Genomic DNA, 17,404 nt, shown 5'->3' on the forward strand with positions numbered 1-17,404 from the left:
CTGTTTATACAACATAAGGGTGGGTGGGAGGGCCCAAGGACAATTCCATCTTGCACCTCTTTTTTTTCTTTGCATTATGTACAGTTTGAGGCCTAGTTTTTCAAACTGCCATCCTGTCTGCCACTGCAGTATCACTCCTAGATGGGTCTCGTGTTTGTGCCGCCCACTCGTGTCGCTTAGCATAGTCATCCAGCTACCACGGTGCAACCTTTTGGACATAAAAACACTATTGTGAGGTGTGAGGTGTTCAGAATAGACTGGAAATGAGTGGAAATTAAGGTTATTGAGGTTAATAATAGCATAGGAGCAGAAAAACCCACAAATTCTGTGATTTTAGCTGTTTTTATGCTTTTTAAAAAAAAAAATACAGATCCAAAACACAAAACCCAGAACCCAAAACACGGAAGGGTGGTTTTGGCAAAACCAGTCCAGATCCAAAACACGAAGAAAGATCCAGATCCAAAACCAAAACACAAAACACGAAAAGTGGCCAGTGCACACCCGTAGTAGCAATGTTCTTGACAAATAAGAAAGGTTTTATTTTATGAAACAGTCTACATTACAGTACTCGATACATTTAAACAAACTAACAATGACCTCAGTGCTCTTAGCTGCACAGGTTCCAATGCTGTCAGCGAATCAAATTTCTACTCTTTCCGCTGCGCTTGGTTCTGCATAACTGCGCCTGCCATTATCTCTCAAACAGCACATGTGAGCAGTTCTTTCCCTTCTCCAGCTCTCTATTGTCTCCCAGCTCTCTCTCTCTCTCTCTCTTCTTCACACTTGGGGAATATTTACTGATATTTGCTGCTGGGGGTACTGGCTATTTCCGATTGGAAAATTAGACCTGCTAAACTGTCAGAACAATTTTATGTTGCGCCCTCCCTCCTCAACATAAAGTCGTTCCGATGCCCCTTTTTTCACCCCATAACTGTGGCTTCTGTGATTGACCTCTACTTTTATATGGATGGAGCAGTTTTAAAGAAATCTAAAAGTACAGTGGCTCAGGCCAATCACAGCAGCTACAGCTCTTGGACGGGAAGCCGATCATAGTTCCTGTGGATGTACCGTATTCACAATTTAAACCTAAACTAGGGATGTGCGCCGAGTCCCGTGTTTTGGTTTTGGATCTGGATCTCCCCTGGTTTTGGATCTGGATTGGTTTTGACAAAACCTTACCTCCGTGTTTTGTTTTCGGGTTTTGGTTTTGGATCTGGATTTTTTCTTAGAAAATAAAAAAAACAGCTAAAATCACATAAAATGGGCCTTTTTTTGTTCCTACTGTATTAATAACCTCAATAACATTTATTTCCACTCGTTTCCAGTCAATTTTGACCACCTCACAGCTCACAATATTGATTTTTTTTTCATCTAGTTAAAGGGCCAAAAGGTTGCATCCAGCTTGCTAGCTCAAAACTGATTGATATAATTATTAATAGAGTTGAGGACTGTGCAAAGATGATGGTTGGGATACCCTTGAGGATTGAAGAATTGATACAGTAGTTGATAGTTGGTGCATCCCCTGACTGTAAAATTGATAACAAATTAATTATTATTTATTTTATTTATTTATTAACAGTTTCTTATATAGTGCAGCAAATTCCATTGCTCTTTACAATTTGAATCCACTTTAACATTATACTGGGTTGTAAAAAACATATATACATAAAAGACATACATAAGGGTAAGAGGGCCCTGCTCGCAAGCTTACAATCTCTAGGGTAGGTGCTACATATTGCAAATTGGTCCAGCCCGATCGCAGATGTTCTTGGCAGGCTGTATAATCCAATCACACTGGAAAGTTGGCCCAGGGTTAGGAGGATGTAAAATTGAAGAAATAGAAGATGTGATAGGTGTTTACTATAAGAAGAGAGTTAGATAGGGAGCTATAAAAGGTTAGGTGGGTGGTCCTGGAATCTGATGTGCTTGTCTAAAGAGGTGAGTTTTCAGAGAACACTTGAATATTTGGAAACTAGTGGAAAGTCTTATTGTGCATGGGAGGGCATTCCACAGGGTGGGTGCAGCCCAAACAAAGTCCTGTAACCGTGCATGGGAACAAGTAATGCGGGGGGATGAGAGACGCAGATCTTGTGCAGAGCGGAGATGTCGGGTTGGAAGATAATTTGAGATAAGTGTAGAGATGTATCTTGGTGTGGTTTGGTTAATAGCTTTGTGTGAGTGTAAGTATTTTACATTGAATACGGTAGAAGACCGGCAGCCAATGGAGGGACTGACAGAGTGGATCAGCAGACACTGAACATTTGGTGAGAAAGATCAACCTCGCAGCTGCATTCAAAATGCATTGTAGTGGGGAGAGCCTGTTTTTGGGAAGACCAATAAGGAGACTATTGCAATAGTCAATGCGGGAAATAATGAGTGCATGTATTAGAGTTTTTGCGTAAGATATAGTCAAATTTTGGCTATGTTTTTTAGATGTATGTAACAGGATTTAGAGACAGATACAATGTGGGGAACAAAAAACAGTTCAGAGTCAAGGATGACACCTAGGGAGCGAGCTTGTGGCGTGTGGTTGATTGTCGAGTTGTCAACAGTAATAGAGATATCAAGTTGGTAATTACTGCTGGCCGGTGGAAATATAATTAATTTTGTTTTGGATATATTAAGTTTGAGGTGGCGAGATGACATCCAAGATGAAATGGCAGAGAGACATTCAGTGGCACGGACCAGCACAGATGGTGACAAATCTGGGGACAATAGGTAAATTTGAGTATCATCCACGTACAGATGATACTTAAAACCAGTTTGCCAAGAGAGGTGGTATATATTGAGAAAAGCAGAGGACCTAATACTGAACCTTGTAGTACTCCAACTGATAGAGGTAGCGAAGTGGAGGTAGAATCAGAAAGGCAAACAGTGAAAGAGCTATTAGATAGGTAGGATGAGAACCAAGAAAGGGCTGTGTCTTGAATACCTAGGGATTGTAGTGTTTGTATGAGAAGAGTGTGGTCAACAGTGTCAAAGGCAGCATCGAGATCTAGAAGAATTAGAAGTGAATAATGGCCTTTAGCCTTGGCAGTGACCAGATCATTTACTACCTTAGTCACTGCTCTGTCAGTGGAGTGTTGAGACCGAAAACTTGACTGAAGTGGGTCCAATAAGTTGTGGGCATTAAGAAAGTTTGTGACGCAAGTGTAGGCAAGTCTTTCCAGTAGCTTGGAGAGGCAAGGTAGCTGGGAGATAGGATGGTAATTTGAGAGAGAGTTATGGTCAGAATTTTGTTTTCTCAAAATGGGAGTGATCACTGAATGCTTGAACAGTGATGGAAAGATACCAGTAGAAAAATAGAGATTACAAATTTTAGTTAAGTGTCGAATGAGCACAGGAGACAGAGCTTTACTGATTTGTGAGGGTATATGATCAAGAGGAGAGGTAGAGTAGGAGGATGAGGAGTGTAGATACTTCATCTTCATTAGTAGGGTCAAATGATGAGAATGTGCCACTGGGTTCTGGTAGGGAATTGAGCAGGTCACTGGTTGAGGAAGATCATACCATTTCATTTCGGATATTATCAATCTTGTTCTTAAAATAGGAAGCAAGATCTTGTGCACTGATAGTAGCAGTTGGGTTCAGTGATGGAGGGTTAAGAAGTGATTTAAGTGTATTAAAAAGCCGCTTGGGGCTAGAGGCTTGGGCAGAGATAACAGATTGGAAATATGTCTGTTTGGCATTATCCAGTGCATTATGATACGATTAGTAGATCATCTTATATGTGAGGAAGTCACTTGGAGTATGAGACTTTCGCCACTGATGTTCTACTTTACGTGAGAGTTTTTGTAGGTGTCTTGTGAATTTGGAATGCCACGGTTGACATCTAAGTCTACGTGGAATGTGATGGGTAGCTGGAGCTACTTCATCGAGGGCCAGTTCTATGGTCTGGTTCAAATGTGATACAGCAGTCTCAGGAGAAGTGAAATTAGAAATGGGTAAGAGTGATTTTTGCAGAGAGGTGGATAGTTGTTCAAAATTAATAGCATTAATATTTCTGCAGGTTTGAGGAGGTTTGGGTGATTTGTTTGGCATTGAGGTTGACATAATGGAGTAGAGTGTTTAGGTGATAAGGTAATGATCTGAGAGATTAAAAACAATTCATTGGTGCAGCCCCTGGATGTAATATTTATAAATAAATTAAAAAACAATTCATTGGTGCAGCCACAGGCTGAAAAATGAATAATAAATATAAATTCATTGGTGCAGCCCCTAGCTGTAAAATTGATAATAAATTAATAAAAAAAAAATCATTGGTTCCTAAACCAACCATAACATTAATTTAAAATGTCAGGCAGCAATGCCCCAACCAGCACATAATGGAAAAGAAAAAGGTGCAAGATGGAATAGTCCTTGGGCCCTCCCACCAACCCTTATGTTGTATACGAAACAGGACATTCACAGTTTAACAAACCAATAATTTCATCGACAAGGACTGCCAATTGTGGCTGAAATTATTGGTTTGATTGGACCCCCATAAAACAAGCTGCCAATGTGCATTGGACATGGAAATGAAAATGATCCCATACACAAACTGGCTTTACATTACAAGTTGCTGTCGTCCTCATCATCCCCATCAGTGTGTACATCCTCTTCTTCACACAATATTAATTTGTCCCTGTTGAAATCCATAGGCGCCTCTGTAATTTTTTTGATGTAATTGTTGGTAGAGGTCTTCCTCGTGGAATTTGTAATTCATTTTTATTGAACATCATCTTTTCCACATTTTGAGGAAGTAAACTACGCCGATCACTGACAAGGTTGCCAGCTGCACTGAAAACTTTCAGAGTACACACTGGAGGGTGGGCAACTTAAGTAATGCAAAGCCAGTTTGTGTCTGGGACTCCAAATTGCCTCTTTTTCCTGCCAGTACTGAAAGGGACTGTCTGACATGGCTATTAGGATGTTATCTCTGAAATAGTCCTCCACCATTCTGTGAATGGAGATTGTATCACACATAGTCACGGTAGACATGTCACTAGTAGGCAGTTCTGTCAGGCCCAACCAGATTTCATTTTTTGCTGAACGATCTGCATGACCAGCAGGCATTATATAAGGAAAATTTAGTTTTTTCCTGGCAGCTGCAGAAACTGAAGGAGGAGATGATGGCGTTTCACATGCGGCTGCAGCTGACAATTTTTTTTACATAATCTTTTCCACATTTTGAGGAAGTAACCTCCTACGCCGATCACTGATAAGGTTGCCAGTTGCACTGAAAACTCTTTCGGAGTACACACTGGAGGGTGGGTAACTTAAGTAATGCAAAGCCAGTTTGTGTATGGGACTCCAAATTGCCTTTTTTTCCTGCCAGTAGTGAAAGGGACTGTCTGACATGTCTATTAGGATGTTATCTCTGAAATAGTCCTCCACCATTCTGTGAATGGAGACCGTATCACACATAGTCACGGTAGAAGACATGTCACTAGTAGGCAGTTCTCTCAGGCCCAACCAGATGTCATTTTTTGGTGACTGATCTGCATGACCAGCAGGCATTCTGTAAGGAAAATGTTGTCTTTTCCTGGCAGCTGTTGAAACTGAAGGAGGAGATAAAGGCGTTTCGCATGCTGCTGCAGCTGACAATTTTTTGACCAACAGCTCTTTGCATAGTTTTAGATTTCAGTCTGTTGGAAAAAAATCACAAGGTAGGACTTTAACCTAGGATCTAGAATGGTGGCCAAATATATATTTTTCAGATTTCAATAGATTGATGAGTCTTGGATCCTGGTGAAGTGAATCAAGGGCTTGATCCAGTCCCACATACCTTGCACAATCGATATGTTTCAGCTCCTACTTCAGTTTCTCCAGCTTGCAAAAGTCTGATGAGGGGAATGACCTGACTCAAGCTGGCAGTGTCTGAACTAACTTCATGTGTGGCAAGTTGCAAGGGTTTGAGAACCTTGCACAACACGGAAATTATTCTCCACTGCGTTTGAGTAAGGTGCATCCCCCCTCCATGGCCTATGTCATACTCCATTGTATAGCCCTGGATGGCCTTTTGCTGTTCCTCCATCCGTTGAAGTATATATATTTTTCAGATTTCAATAGATTGATGAGTCTTGGATCCTGGTGAAGTGAATCAAGGGCTTGATCCAGTCCCACATACCTTGCGCAATCGATATGTTTCAGCTCCTCCTTCAGTTTCTCCAGCTTGCAAAAGTCTGATGAGGGGAATGACCTGACTCAAGCTGGCAGTGTCTGAACTAACTTCACGTGTGGCAAGTTGCAAGGGTTTGAGAACCTTGCACAACACGGAAATTATTCTCCACTGCGTTTGAGTAAGGTGCATCCCCCCTCCACGGCCTATGTCATACTCCATTGTATAGCCCTGGATGGCCTTTTGCTGTTCCTCCATCCGTTGAAGTATATAGAGCATAGAATTCCACTGAGTTACTACCTCTTGCTTCAGCTGATGGCAGGGCAAATTTAACAGTACCTGCTGGTCATGCAATCTTCAACAAGTGGTTGCTGACTATCTAAAATGTCTGGATATTTTGTGGGCCACCGAAAGCATCTCCTGCATGCCCCTGTAATATTTTTAAAATGTTGAACCAGAGTTGCACTACAGTATATAACTTGTAGGACTTACCTAGAATTGCGCACAATTCTAGGTAAGTCCTACAAGTTATATACTGTAGTGCAACTTTGGTTCATTTTTGGGGTGTGGGTCCCCCTGGATTGCTTTGGTTGATCTGGTTCAGGGCACCGCATTATAACACATTTTTCTTTTATAACACATTTTAAGCCTTAATCCTGGTTGATAATCTAGTAGCGCACCTGTGAAATTTATAGCTGCTTCTGTTGTTACTATTCGAAATAGTGTAAAAGAGGTTAATGCAAGAAACGCTTTTTTTTTTTTTTTTGGATTTGTATTTATTAATTACTATTGATACCTGCTGGTCCACAAAAAAATAAAAAAATAATCAAACTGCAAACCAAACGAACAAATAAAAAGGAGGTATGTAAATACTTAAATAAAATAAAAAAGAAGATAAAGAAGAAGAAAATTAGTTACTTTGACTAGAAATGAAGATGAAATAAAAATAAAATCAAACAACAAAAACGAAATGTAGCTAGTGCAAAATTAAATGAAAATGATAAAATACCAGTGATATTTGAGCATTAATGTTTACACTCCTTTTGTGGGAATGATAGGTGCCCGCTGCTTTGGTGCTTTTTTGGTGCTTTTTTGGACTTCTACAAGGACATCATTTAATTGCAAATCTATATTGAAAAATTCTTCAGAGTTTATATTTCTATATTTGTGCGTAATATCTGACATGGTGCAGGGTGGTGCAGCTGGATTATTTGTGTATATTAACTATACACTGCAAAAATAGTCCTGGTTGATAATCTAGTAGCGCAACTGTGAAATTTATAGCTGCTTCTGTTGTCACTATTCGAAATAGTGTAAAAGAGGTTAATGCAAGAAACGCTTTTTTTTTGGGATTTGTATGTTCTAATTACTATTGATACCTGCTGGTCCACAGAAAAATAAATAAATAAATAATCAAACTGCAAACCAAACGAACAATTAAAAAGGAGGTATGTAAATACTTAAATGAAATAAAAAAGAAGATAAAAAGAAGAAAAAGAAGAAGAAAATGAGCCCAGACCACTACACAAGCCACCAGCTACCTTTCATCAATAGAGCCAGAGGCCAGAAAGATTGCCGGAGGCACAGCGGAGATCGCTGCATGCTGAGCTGCAATCCCTGCTAACAGACTGGGTACAGTCTGCTGACAGCAGAGTGGGAGCGAGTACAGCATCAAGCAGCACATGTTCACCAACAACAAAGGACAACGCCGCTTTTAGGAAGATAGGGACAGTTACCCGTTTGCACTGTACCAAAGCAGCAGGCACCTATCATTCCCACAAAAGGAGTGTAAACATTAATGCTCAAATATCACTGGTATTTTATCATTTTCATTTAATTTTGCACTAGCTACATTTCGTTTTTGTTGTTTGATTTTATTTTTATTTCATCTTCATTTCTAGTCAAAGTAACTCATTTTCTTCTTTTTCTTCTTTTTTATCTTCTTTTTTATTTTATTTAAGTATTTACATACCTCCTTTTTATTTGTTCGTTTGGTTTGCAGTTTGATTATTTATTTGTTTATTTTTCTGTGGATCAGCAGGTATCAATAGTAATTAGTACATACAAATCCCCCCCCCCCAAAAAAAAGCGCTTCTTGCATTAACCACATTTTAACCCTTCCCTGTTTGTTTATTATACATGTACTTCACTTTTTTATTTTCATTCTTTATATGCAACTGTGGCTGCTATTAACTATCTCTTTTACACTTCACTTTTCTTACGATGGCGGTGCCCTGGAGCGGCTTGGCTGGGCCAGTTTGGGGGTGTCCTGCACTCTAGATTTGAAACCTAGTATGTTAGGGACCTACCCTAAAGAGGGTACCTGGATATGGTGGGTAGGCCCATAACCTAGGCCATGATTATGCTAAAAACCTCTATTGATTGCAAAATTTTATTGCATTTATATATTATCAAAAATTTGGAGTTGTGCACCTGAGATTTGTCTGTTTCTGTATCATAAATAAAGGCCAAGGCCTTATCCTTTCCTTGCCACTTCGTGTAGTGAATGGCATATTGCCAATTTTTTGTTTATCTAAAAGCAACTTGCCTTTCAATTGTTTTTTCTTTACTACAGTAAAAGTAGCTTTCCCATATCCATGATGTGACTTAAACCCTTGGGCATGGTCCTTCATAGAGGACGAGGAAGTTGACGGCCTTGCATTATCATTATGACTGCTGGAGGCAGCTACAACATTTGGTTCTTGGCCTTGCTCTCCTGTCATGTCATAGCCCTCCATATTTTCTGCGGTCTTGAAGCAGTGTCACAAGCACCAATAGTGTAGCCAAGGTGTGGTTACAAAATTCACACTCGTGCAGTCGTGTGCACACAGAAAAAAAATAGACAAAAGACACAATTTATTTGTTTTGTTTTTTTCGGATCCAGAACTTTGGCCCAGAGCACAGATTGATGACGACTGGAGGCTTGTGTTGCTGTATCTTGTGTGGCTAAGCCTAACATGCACACACAGAAGAAAAATAGACAAAAGACACCATTTTTTTTTCGGGCCCAGAGCACAGATTGATGTCGACTGGAGTCGGGCAGCACTAGGTTGCATTGCTGTATCTTGTGTGGCTAAGCCTAACACGCACACACAGAAAAAAAATAAAAAGACAATATATATATATATTTATTTTTTCGGTTCCAAAACTTGGGCCCAGATGGATGCAGCAGACAACACAGCACCAGCCCAGATTGATCAGCACCAGCCCAGATGGATCAGCAACAGCCCAGATGGACACAGCAGACAGCACAGCACCAGCCCAGATGGATCAGCACCAGCCCAGATGGATCAGCAACAGCCCAGACGCATCAGCACCAGCCCAGATGGACACAGCAGACAGCACAGCAGTGACAGCACCAGGTGGATCAGCAGTGCACCAGCCCTGGACACAGCAGACAGCACAGCACGGCACCAGCACCAGCACAGGTAAGTACTACCTCTCCCAGCCCTACACTACCCACCCTCCCTGTTCAGTCTCCACAGCCGGAGTGAAATGGTTGCCGCCACGTGGTCCCTTATATACATAAAGACGAAACCTTGCGAGCCGCGAGATTTCGTCTCTATGGTTTTGCCTCATTTTGAGATCTGGGACCGGCGGGGGAACCAAACGCTTGTTCGTTTTTCACCCTGGATGTCAAAATTCGGGTGGGTTCGGATCTTTGAGATCCGAACCTGCTCATCTCTAACCTAAACTCATTGGCTGCAACTCTGCATGCTCCATATTATTGATCAAATCACTGTTTCATAGGCTTTCATGAGTGACCTAAAACAGCTGCCGTTAGCTCCTGTTAAACCATGTGTGTCCGGGGCTGCCTCCCTTAGAGCCCGAGTAGCATACTGAGGTCACAGTGGTATCCAAAATGCATTTGGTATGGATTCCCAGCTGCCGCATGACCGGCAGTGCGAATCCCCGGCAGCGGCAGCCAGAAAAAATAGCAGAGCCCGGCAGCAGAAGACCGACAGCGCTGGAAATCCCGATCGTCGGAAGGTAAGTATTCTCTATAGTATACTAACCCCCTAACCCTAACCCTCCTTAGGGGTGCCTAACCCTAAACTCCCCCCCAAGTGCCTAACCCTAACCTCCCCCCTCTAAGTGCCTAACCCTAACCCCCCTTCCCCGCTGCCTAAACATAAATCCCAGGGGGTGTGCCTAACCCTAACCTCCCCCCGGGGGTGCCTAACCCTAACCCTTCCTCCCCCTAACCTAACCCTCCCAGGGGGTGCCTAACCCTAAATCCCCCCCGGGTAGCCTAAACCTAACCTTCCCCCCTGCAGCTGTCCGCTTGCAGTGCCCGGCATCCCTTTGATCAGGATGCCGGGCGCCGGTGTGCCGGCATCTGGAAAATGACAGGCATCTGGATTATAGTCGCCTGTCATTTAACCCTAGCCGGGATTACGGATTCTAGATGCCGGCGGTCGGGATTGCGACCGCCGGCATCTTAAACGTATCCCTCCTAAACATCCCCTAGTCACATGTGATGTTACTACAGTCATACAAAGTTGAATAATAAATGATGAAAAACCTTTTATGAATAGTCACCTACAGCCTACACATAGCTTCATTACTCCTGCCTCCATAACAACACCTTACTGACCTGATATTAGGCTACATACCTCTAATGATTTAATTATTATTTACTTTTATTTATAAGGCACCACAAAGTGTCCTCAGCACCCTGCATTTCACAGTAACAGAGTATAAGTAAAATGCACTTTGCTTACAATCTCTTTAAAAGCATTTTAAGGGGCCTATCCATTAGCAGATGTTTTCTGAGAGATGAAAGACAAAAGATGTCTTTTGAAAATTCTGGTGGCTGTGCTGAACGATATCTCTCATGTACATGACAGATTTTGGCGAACGATGACATAATATCATTCAGGGAGTGGAATTTTTTTAAAAATTGTATGAATATTCATTGAAAATATCGTTCGTCATTCATTGTTTACCGCATATAAACTGCCCGATATTTCTAATATCTGGCAGCGATATGTGATAATTGACCAACATGTTGGAGAGATGAAAGATCCAATTTATCAGCCATGGGGGTGCGCATCTGTCATCGTTCATGGCCTATCCATAGCAGATAAATTGAATGATATATCGTTCAATCGTTCAATTTATCTGCTAATGGATAGGCCCCTTAAGCCTTATCGGTAGTTATTACAAATGAACAATGCAATTAGTCATGGCTAGACATATTTTTCCAAATATTGATTAGTTAAGGAATTGTGAATAAACTTTCAAACTAAATAACAGACATTTTAGTAATGTAATGATAAAATAATATTTTTATGGTGAAATGCGTAGGTCCCAAACTATGGTTTATCCGCTTTTCTGTATCTATCTGCACAGTTCAGTAGATGTTGCTGTAGTTGGTGGCTCTTTTTCAGCAACTACAACAAAACATATTAGAACATGATCCTTTCTATTTTGTGCCACTGGTAGCTGGTTGTATTTAATGATGTCCCGTAACGTCTGTCAATCAATAAGATAACAGAGATACATTGTATCTAGCTTTGGCTATAAAAACTTTCTGATTGTAACTGCATTTGTAAAAATTTAAAGGATATGAGTTACTATCAATGCCACTATGGATTTCCATTAACGGAACTGCTAATAAGTGCATTATTCAAGGTATATATTTATCCCTAGTAGGAATTCACTTTTAGTATCCATGGAACAGAGGTTTTATTAATTAACGGATTGATCAGCTTTAATAGTATTGGTGATTAGAGCACACAGCTGGTGTTCAGTCTTAAATCGTTTTATATGTACATGCTGCCAACATTTTATTGATTCACTGTAGTGAATACATTGCTACAATTGTTTCAATTTATATGCTACTTATATATGTGTCAATAAATTCACTATTGATTATTGGTGTGTCTCCTGGGTCCACTCAGACTTTTATGCGCTGTCTCATTTTTCTGTAATATGTCTGTTTACTAAGCCTTGGATGGAGATAAAGTGGATAGAGGTAAAGTACCAGCCAATCAGTTCCTAACTGCCATTTTTCAAACATAGCATGGCAGTTAGGATCTGATTGGCTGGTACTTTATCTCCATTCACTTTTTCTCCTTCCAAGGCTTAGTAAATAGACCCCACAATATTCTGATTAGCGATGTGCACGGACCCCCGGTGTTTTGGTTCTAAATCATCATCGTGTTTTGGTTTTGGCAAAACCACCCTCAAGTCTTTTGGTACAGTTTTGGATTTTTTAAAACATTGATCAAAATGGCTAAAATCTGTTTCTGTACCTATAGTATTATTAACATCAATAACATTAATTTCCAGTCATGTCCAGTCAGTTTTGACCAATTTTGGCAGCTGAAAGCACGAGGGAGGGACTTACATGCCATCCAAAACATGCGAGATACGGTTTTTAGATCTGAGATTCAACTTGCGGGAAGACCTGACTTGGGACTTGGTTCGACTCGAAACTCCAAAGTTCGGGTGTTTTCGGTTTTTAGCAGAACCAAACCATCATCTCTAATTATTATGTATTATTATTATTATTATTATTATTATTATTATTATTATTATTATTGGAATTGTTGTTGTAATAATTATTATTATTATTATAATTATTATTATTTTAACAGATTCAGTCAGTGAGACAAAAATCAACATACCGCGCCCAGACAATTTGGTGCCGGGCGTAACTACAGTGACCATACAAGTTGTGGGTGAGTTTGTTTCATTGTTCTTTAGGCACTTTCAAAACTAATACTATATACGTTTGTGATGACGGAGCACGTATTTATCTGAATTTTGTAGGAAAATCGCTAATGAAGAAAATTTTTGCCATTTTATATAGTTTATAATATATACATCATGCAGTAACCCATAACAAGCAATCCAGCATTTGATTTCATTGTCTTTATTGCACCAGATCACTTAATAGACACGTTGTGGATGATTTAATAAAGAGCAGTTGGATTTTTGGGGGCTACATGTGCAGTTTTTATAATGTTTGGTCTAATTATGGCAAAACTGCACATGAAACCGATTTATTGCAAAGTGCCAGTTCTGAAACTGCTTATAAAATATCACGTTAGCAGTACAGCATCGAGCTGCAGTTTTTTTTAGACGTGATTCGTATAAACAACTTTGCTTAAATCGTACGTTTCCGCTATCCCGTCTGTCAGAACAGAAGAGGGTAAAAAATCATTTAATGAATAATAGTCAATGTTAATAAATAAGGAGTCAATATAAAATTATTTTATTATTGGGCAATATCACTGAAATATTTTGTTACTGCGACAATATAAATGTATTATTTTATTATTGGGCAATATCACTGTATTATTTTGTTACTGTGACAATATAAATGTATTATTTTATTATTGGGCAATATCACTGTATTATTTTGTTACTGCGACAATATAAATGTATTATTTTAATATAGAGGCAATTTAAATCTATATATTTTTTTTATTATGGAGGCAAAAACTATTTATGTATGACCGGGCAACACTTAATATTTTCTGATGTGTCAAACATTTCGGACCTTATTCAGAGCCTCGTGCAACGCTGATGTACTTAGAGTCGTGCGATATTTTGCAACTGCGCATTAGCGGAAATTCTCTAAAAACTCGTGTAGCGCATGCATTACATGGAGTTTACGCACAAAGACGCTGTTGTGATTGTGACGCGCGGTATCAGACGTATCTTGGAAAACTGCTGGGCGTTCCCGGGGCGATGACTGGGCGGTCGCTATTTATTCAGGCGTGCAAAAATGGACATGTAGTGTGAGTGCCATGGGCGTGTCCCTAAAGTGTTTGTGTATCCAGACGCTTCATTGCTCACACTGAAGATGGAAAATCTGCACTGGCCATGGGGACTGGTACAAGTCTAAAGAGGTGCCAGGCGGTATTGCAGGGTCTACAGGTGCTCATAGTGGGCGTCTCAGGCCTTGCACATTTAGACGCACGGATGTACACCGGGGGAAGGGCTTTGTTGCTGCATTTGCATAAAGCCGCAGACGACGACTACCGAAAGACACAGCGCGGTCGCGTCTGCATTTACTTCTGAATCAGGCTCTTATAGTACACACTTGTAGCACTACAAGTGCAAGCATGCACTTGCACCTATGTATTTTTTTTTTTGTGCCCAAAAAGTATACACCAAACATTTAATATTATAATGGGGGAATATTTACTAAAATAGTAGGAGTTTTTAGAATTGGAGATGTTGCTCATAGCAACCAATCAGAATCTAGCTATTATCTTCTAGAAGGTGCTAGATAAATGTTAAGCAGAATCTGATTGGTTGCTATGGGCAACATCTCCAATCATAAAAACCCTCACCATAGTAAATATACCCCTTCGTCTTCCTGCAAACATTCTTGGATTGAACTTGGTAATAATAGCTTAGAAAGATGTACATGTAAGTGCATCCTATAAAATGCTCATAAACTATAGTGTCAAAAGAAAGCTCTGTCCGGGAAAAAATAACTCAGCGTTTGCTGGGATAGTGTTAAAAAAACCTATTCTTTTAAAAAAAAAACCACCTACTGTAGCCAGAAAATACAGAAATTAGTGAGGATTCCGGAGGGACCATTTTGGCATAAACCCCTGGAAATAAAAGGGTTGATATGTGAAAACAGACGTACGCATGTGTTAATACGAGGACCGTCATGCCATGGTTACATGTTATTCCTGTATTGTGCCTCTCTCTCTCACATGCAGGTGATGTTGTAGGGATTTCAGTGAAGAACTTGGACAACCTGATGGAACTGCCAATTGGTTGCTGTGCACAGAATCTGGCAGCTCTTTCTCCCACTGTAGACCTATTGGAATACATGAACTTCACAGGACAATTAACTGATGAACTTTTGGAAAAAGCAAAAAATAAAATGGCTCAAAGTAAGAAAAACCTCTCTGATATTTACACTGTAACCAGCATAAAATGTGACATAGAAACTCCAACCTGCGCTACTTAGCTTGAATAACTACCAGAGCTGGATTTATAGTGAACACTGCACTAGACATTATGGGGCTTATTTTCCATCGGACACAACCAGAGTAGCAAAATGCATCTAAATGTTTTCTTAGCACATTTTTGCTACCTATTCAGTCACAGATTCTGTCCCCTTTGCAAGTCTGTAGCTACAGCTCCCTCCCCTGCACGTACCTGGGTGTGATCCGGCTGAAGTATAACTGCTAGACATCATATTACACAGTGGAAAAAACATTAGTTATTACAGTTACTGTATTGGCCGGATAGTACAGATAATAGGCACCCAAGTGTGTTAGAGCATTGAAATGCTACTGTAAGTGAAGCACAAGCAAATAGGCCATTTTTATAGGACACTTCAAATATATATGTGCAGGCATCTCCTTCCCCAATTCAGAATGAGTCATTATTTTGTTGTGCAAAAAGTGTGTGGACTGTAATGTAAACTGACTTTTAAATCACTGTTGCAGCCATTTTAGTGATGTTGCATAAATGGGAGTGTTTTCAGCGTGTGTGACCAATCAAACTCAGTCACCACCCATTGTGCAACTTACACCAGGGTTATAGCAATCACAAATCAGACCCCTCCAAGCAACTACGTTGTGACTTTTCTCCATCCATTTTAGTTACACATACAGTCAGGTCCATAAATATTGGGACATTGACAGAATTTTCATATTTTGGCCTCTATTCACCACCACAATGGCTTTGAAATGAAACAAACAAGATGTGCTTTAACTGCAGACTTTCAGATTTAATTTGAGAGAAATTACATCCAAATCAGGTGAGCGGTGTAGGAATTACAACGGTTTCTATATGTGCCTCCCACTTTTTAAGGGGCCAAAAGTAATGGGACAAACTAAACAATCTTAAATATAACTTTCACTTTTTAATACTTTGTTGCAAATCCTTTGCAGGCAATTACAGCCTGAAGTCTGGAACGCATAGACATCACCAGACGCTGGGTTTCATCCCTGGTGATGCTCTGCCAGGCCTCTACTGCAAATGTCTTCAGTTCCTGCTTGCTCTTGGGGCATTTTCCCTTCAGTTTTGTCTTCATCAAGTGAAATGCATGCTCAATCGGATTCAGGTCAGGGGATTGACTTGGCCATTGCATAACATTCCACTTTTTAGCCTTAAAAAACTCTTTGTTTGCTTTTGCAGTATGCTTCGGGTCATTGTCCATCTGTACTGTGAAGCGCCGTGCAATGAGTTCTGAAGTATTTGACTGAATATGAGCATATAATATTGCCCAAAACACTTCAGAATTAATTCTGCTGCTTTTGTCAGCAGTCACATCATCAATAAATACAAGGGAACCAGTTCCATTGGCAGCCATACATGCCCACTGATGAGGTGGTATGTTTTGGATCATGAGCAGTTCCTTTCCTTCTCTTCTCTTCCCATCACTCTGGTACAAGTTGATCTTTGCCTCATCTGTCCATAGGATGTTGTTCCAGAACTGTAATGGCTTTTTTAGATGTTGTTTGGCAAACTCTAATCTGGTCTTCCTGTTTTTGTGGCTCACCAATGGTTTGCATCTTGTGGTGAACCCTCTATAGTCACTCTTGTGAAGTCTTCTCTTGATTGTTGACTTTGACACATATACATCTACCTCCTGGAGAGTGTTCTTGATTTGGCCAACAGTTGTGAAGGGGTTTTTCTTCACCAGGGAAATAATTATTTTGTCATCCACCACAGTTGTTTTCCGTGGTCTTCCGGGTCTTTTGGTGTTGCTGAGCTCTCCGGTGCGTTCTTTCTTTTTAAGAATGTTCCAAACAGTTGATTTGGCCACACCTAATGTTTTTGCTATCTCTCTGATGGGTTTGTTTTGATTTTTCAGCCTAATGATGGCTTGCTTCACTGATAGTGACAGCTCTTTGGATCTCATATTGAGAGTTGATAGCAACTGATTCCAAATGCAAATGTCACACCTAGAATCAACTCCAGACCTTTTACCTGCTTAATTGATAATGAAATAATGAGGTAATAGTTCACACCTGTCCATGAAATAGCTTTTGAGTTGATAGTCCCATTACTTTTGGTCCCTTAAAAAGTGGGAGGCATATATTGAAACTGTTGTAATTCCTACACCGTTCACCCGATTTGGATGTAATTACCCTCAAATTAAATCTGAAAGTCTGCAGTTAAAGCACATCTTGTTTGTTTCATTTCAAAACCATTGTGGTGGTGAATAGAGGCCAAAATATGAAAATTCTGTAAATGTCCCAATATTTATGGAACTGACTGTAGGTAATACATGCCAAGTCCACATCTTTACTGTACTTTGGCTTCAGCTGCACACCATCTGCCTGTATCAGCCCATTCCATTCCTATTCCAAG

At 40.2% G+C, this 17,404-nt stretch overlaps 1 protein-coding gene across 1 annotated transcript in view; it reads left to right on the forward strand.

Moving 5' to 3' along the window:
• The window catches only part of LOC148501812 (ovostatin-like), a 259,021-nt gene that overhangs the window by 217,950 nt on the left and 23,667 nt on the right, over window positions 1-17,404 (forward strand). Inside the window, exons 27-28 of the mRNA XM_088449994.1 lie at window positions 12,706-12,789; window positions 14,794-14,970. Of these exons, the coding sequence (XP_088306120.1) occupies window positions 12,706-12,789; window positions 14,794-14,970 (261 nt within the window). The remainder of the gene's footprint in view (window positions 1-12,705; window positions 12,790-14,793; window positions 14,971-17,404) is intronic.

The sequence above is a fragment of the Taudactylus pleione genome, unplaced genomic scaffold, assembly GCF_031769625.1.
Source record: "Taudactylus pleione unplaced genomic scaffold, aTauple2 ptg000502l, whole genome shotgun sequence".
Taxonomy (NCBI): domain Eukaryota; kingdom Metazoa; phylum Chordata; class Amphibia; order Anura; family Myobatrachidae; genus Taudactylus; species Taudactylus pleione.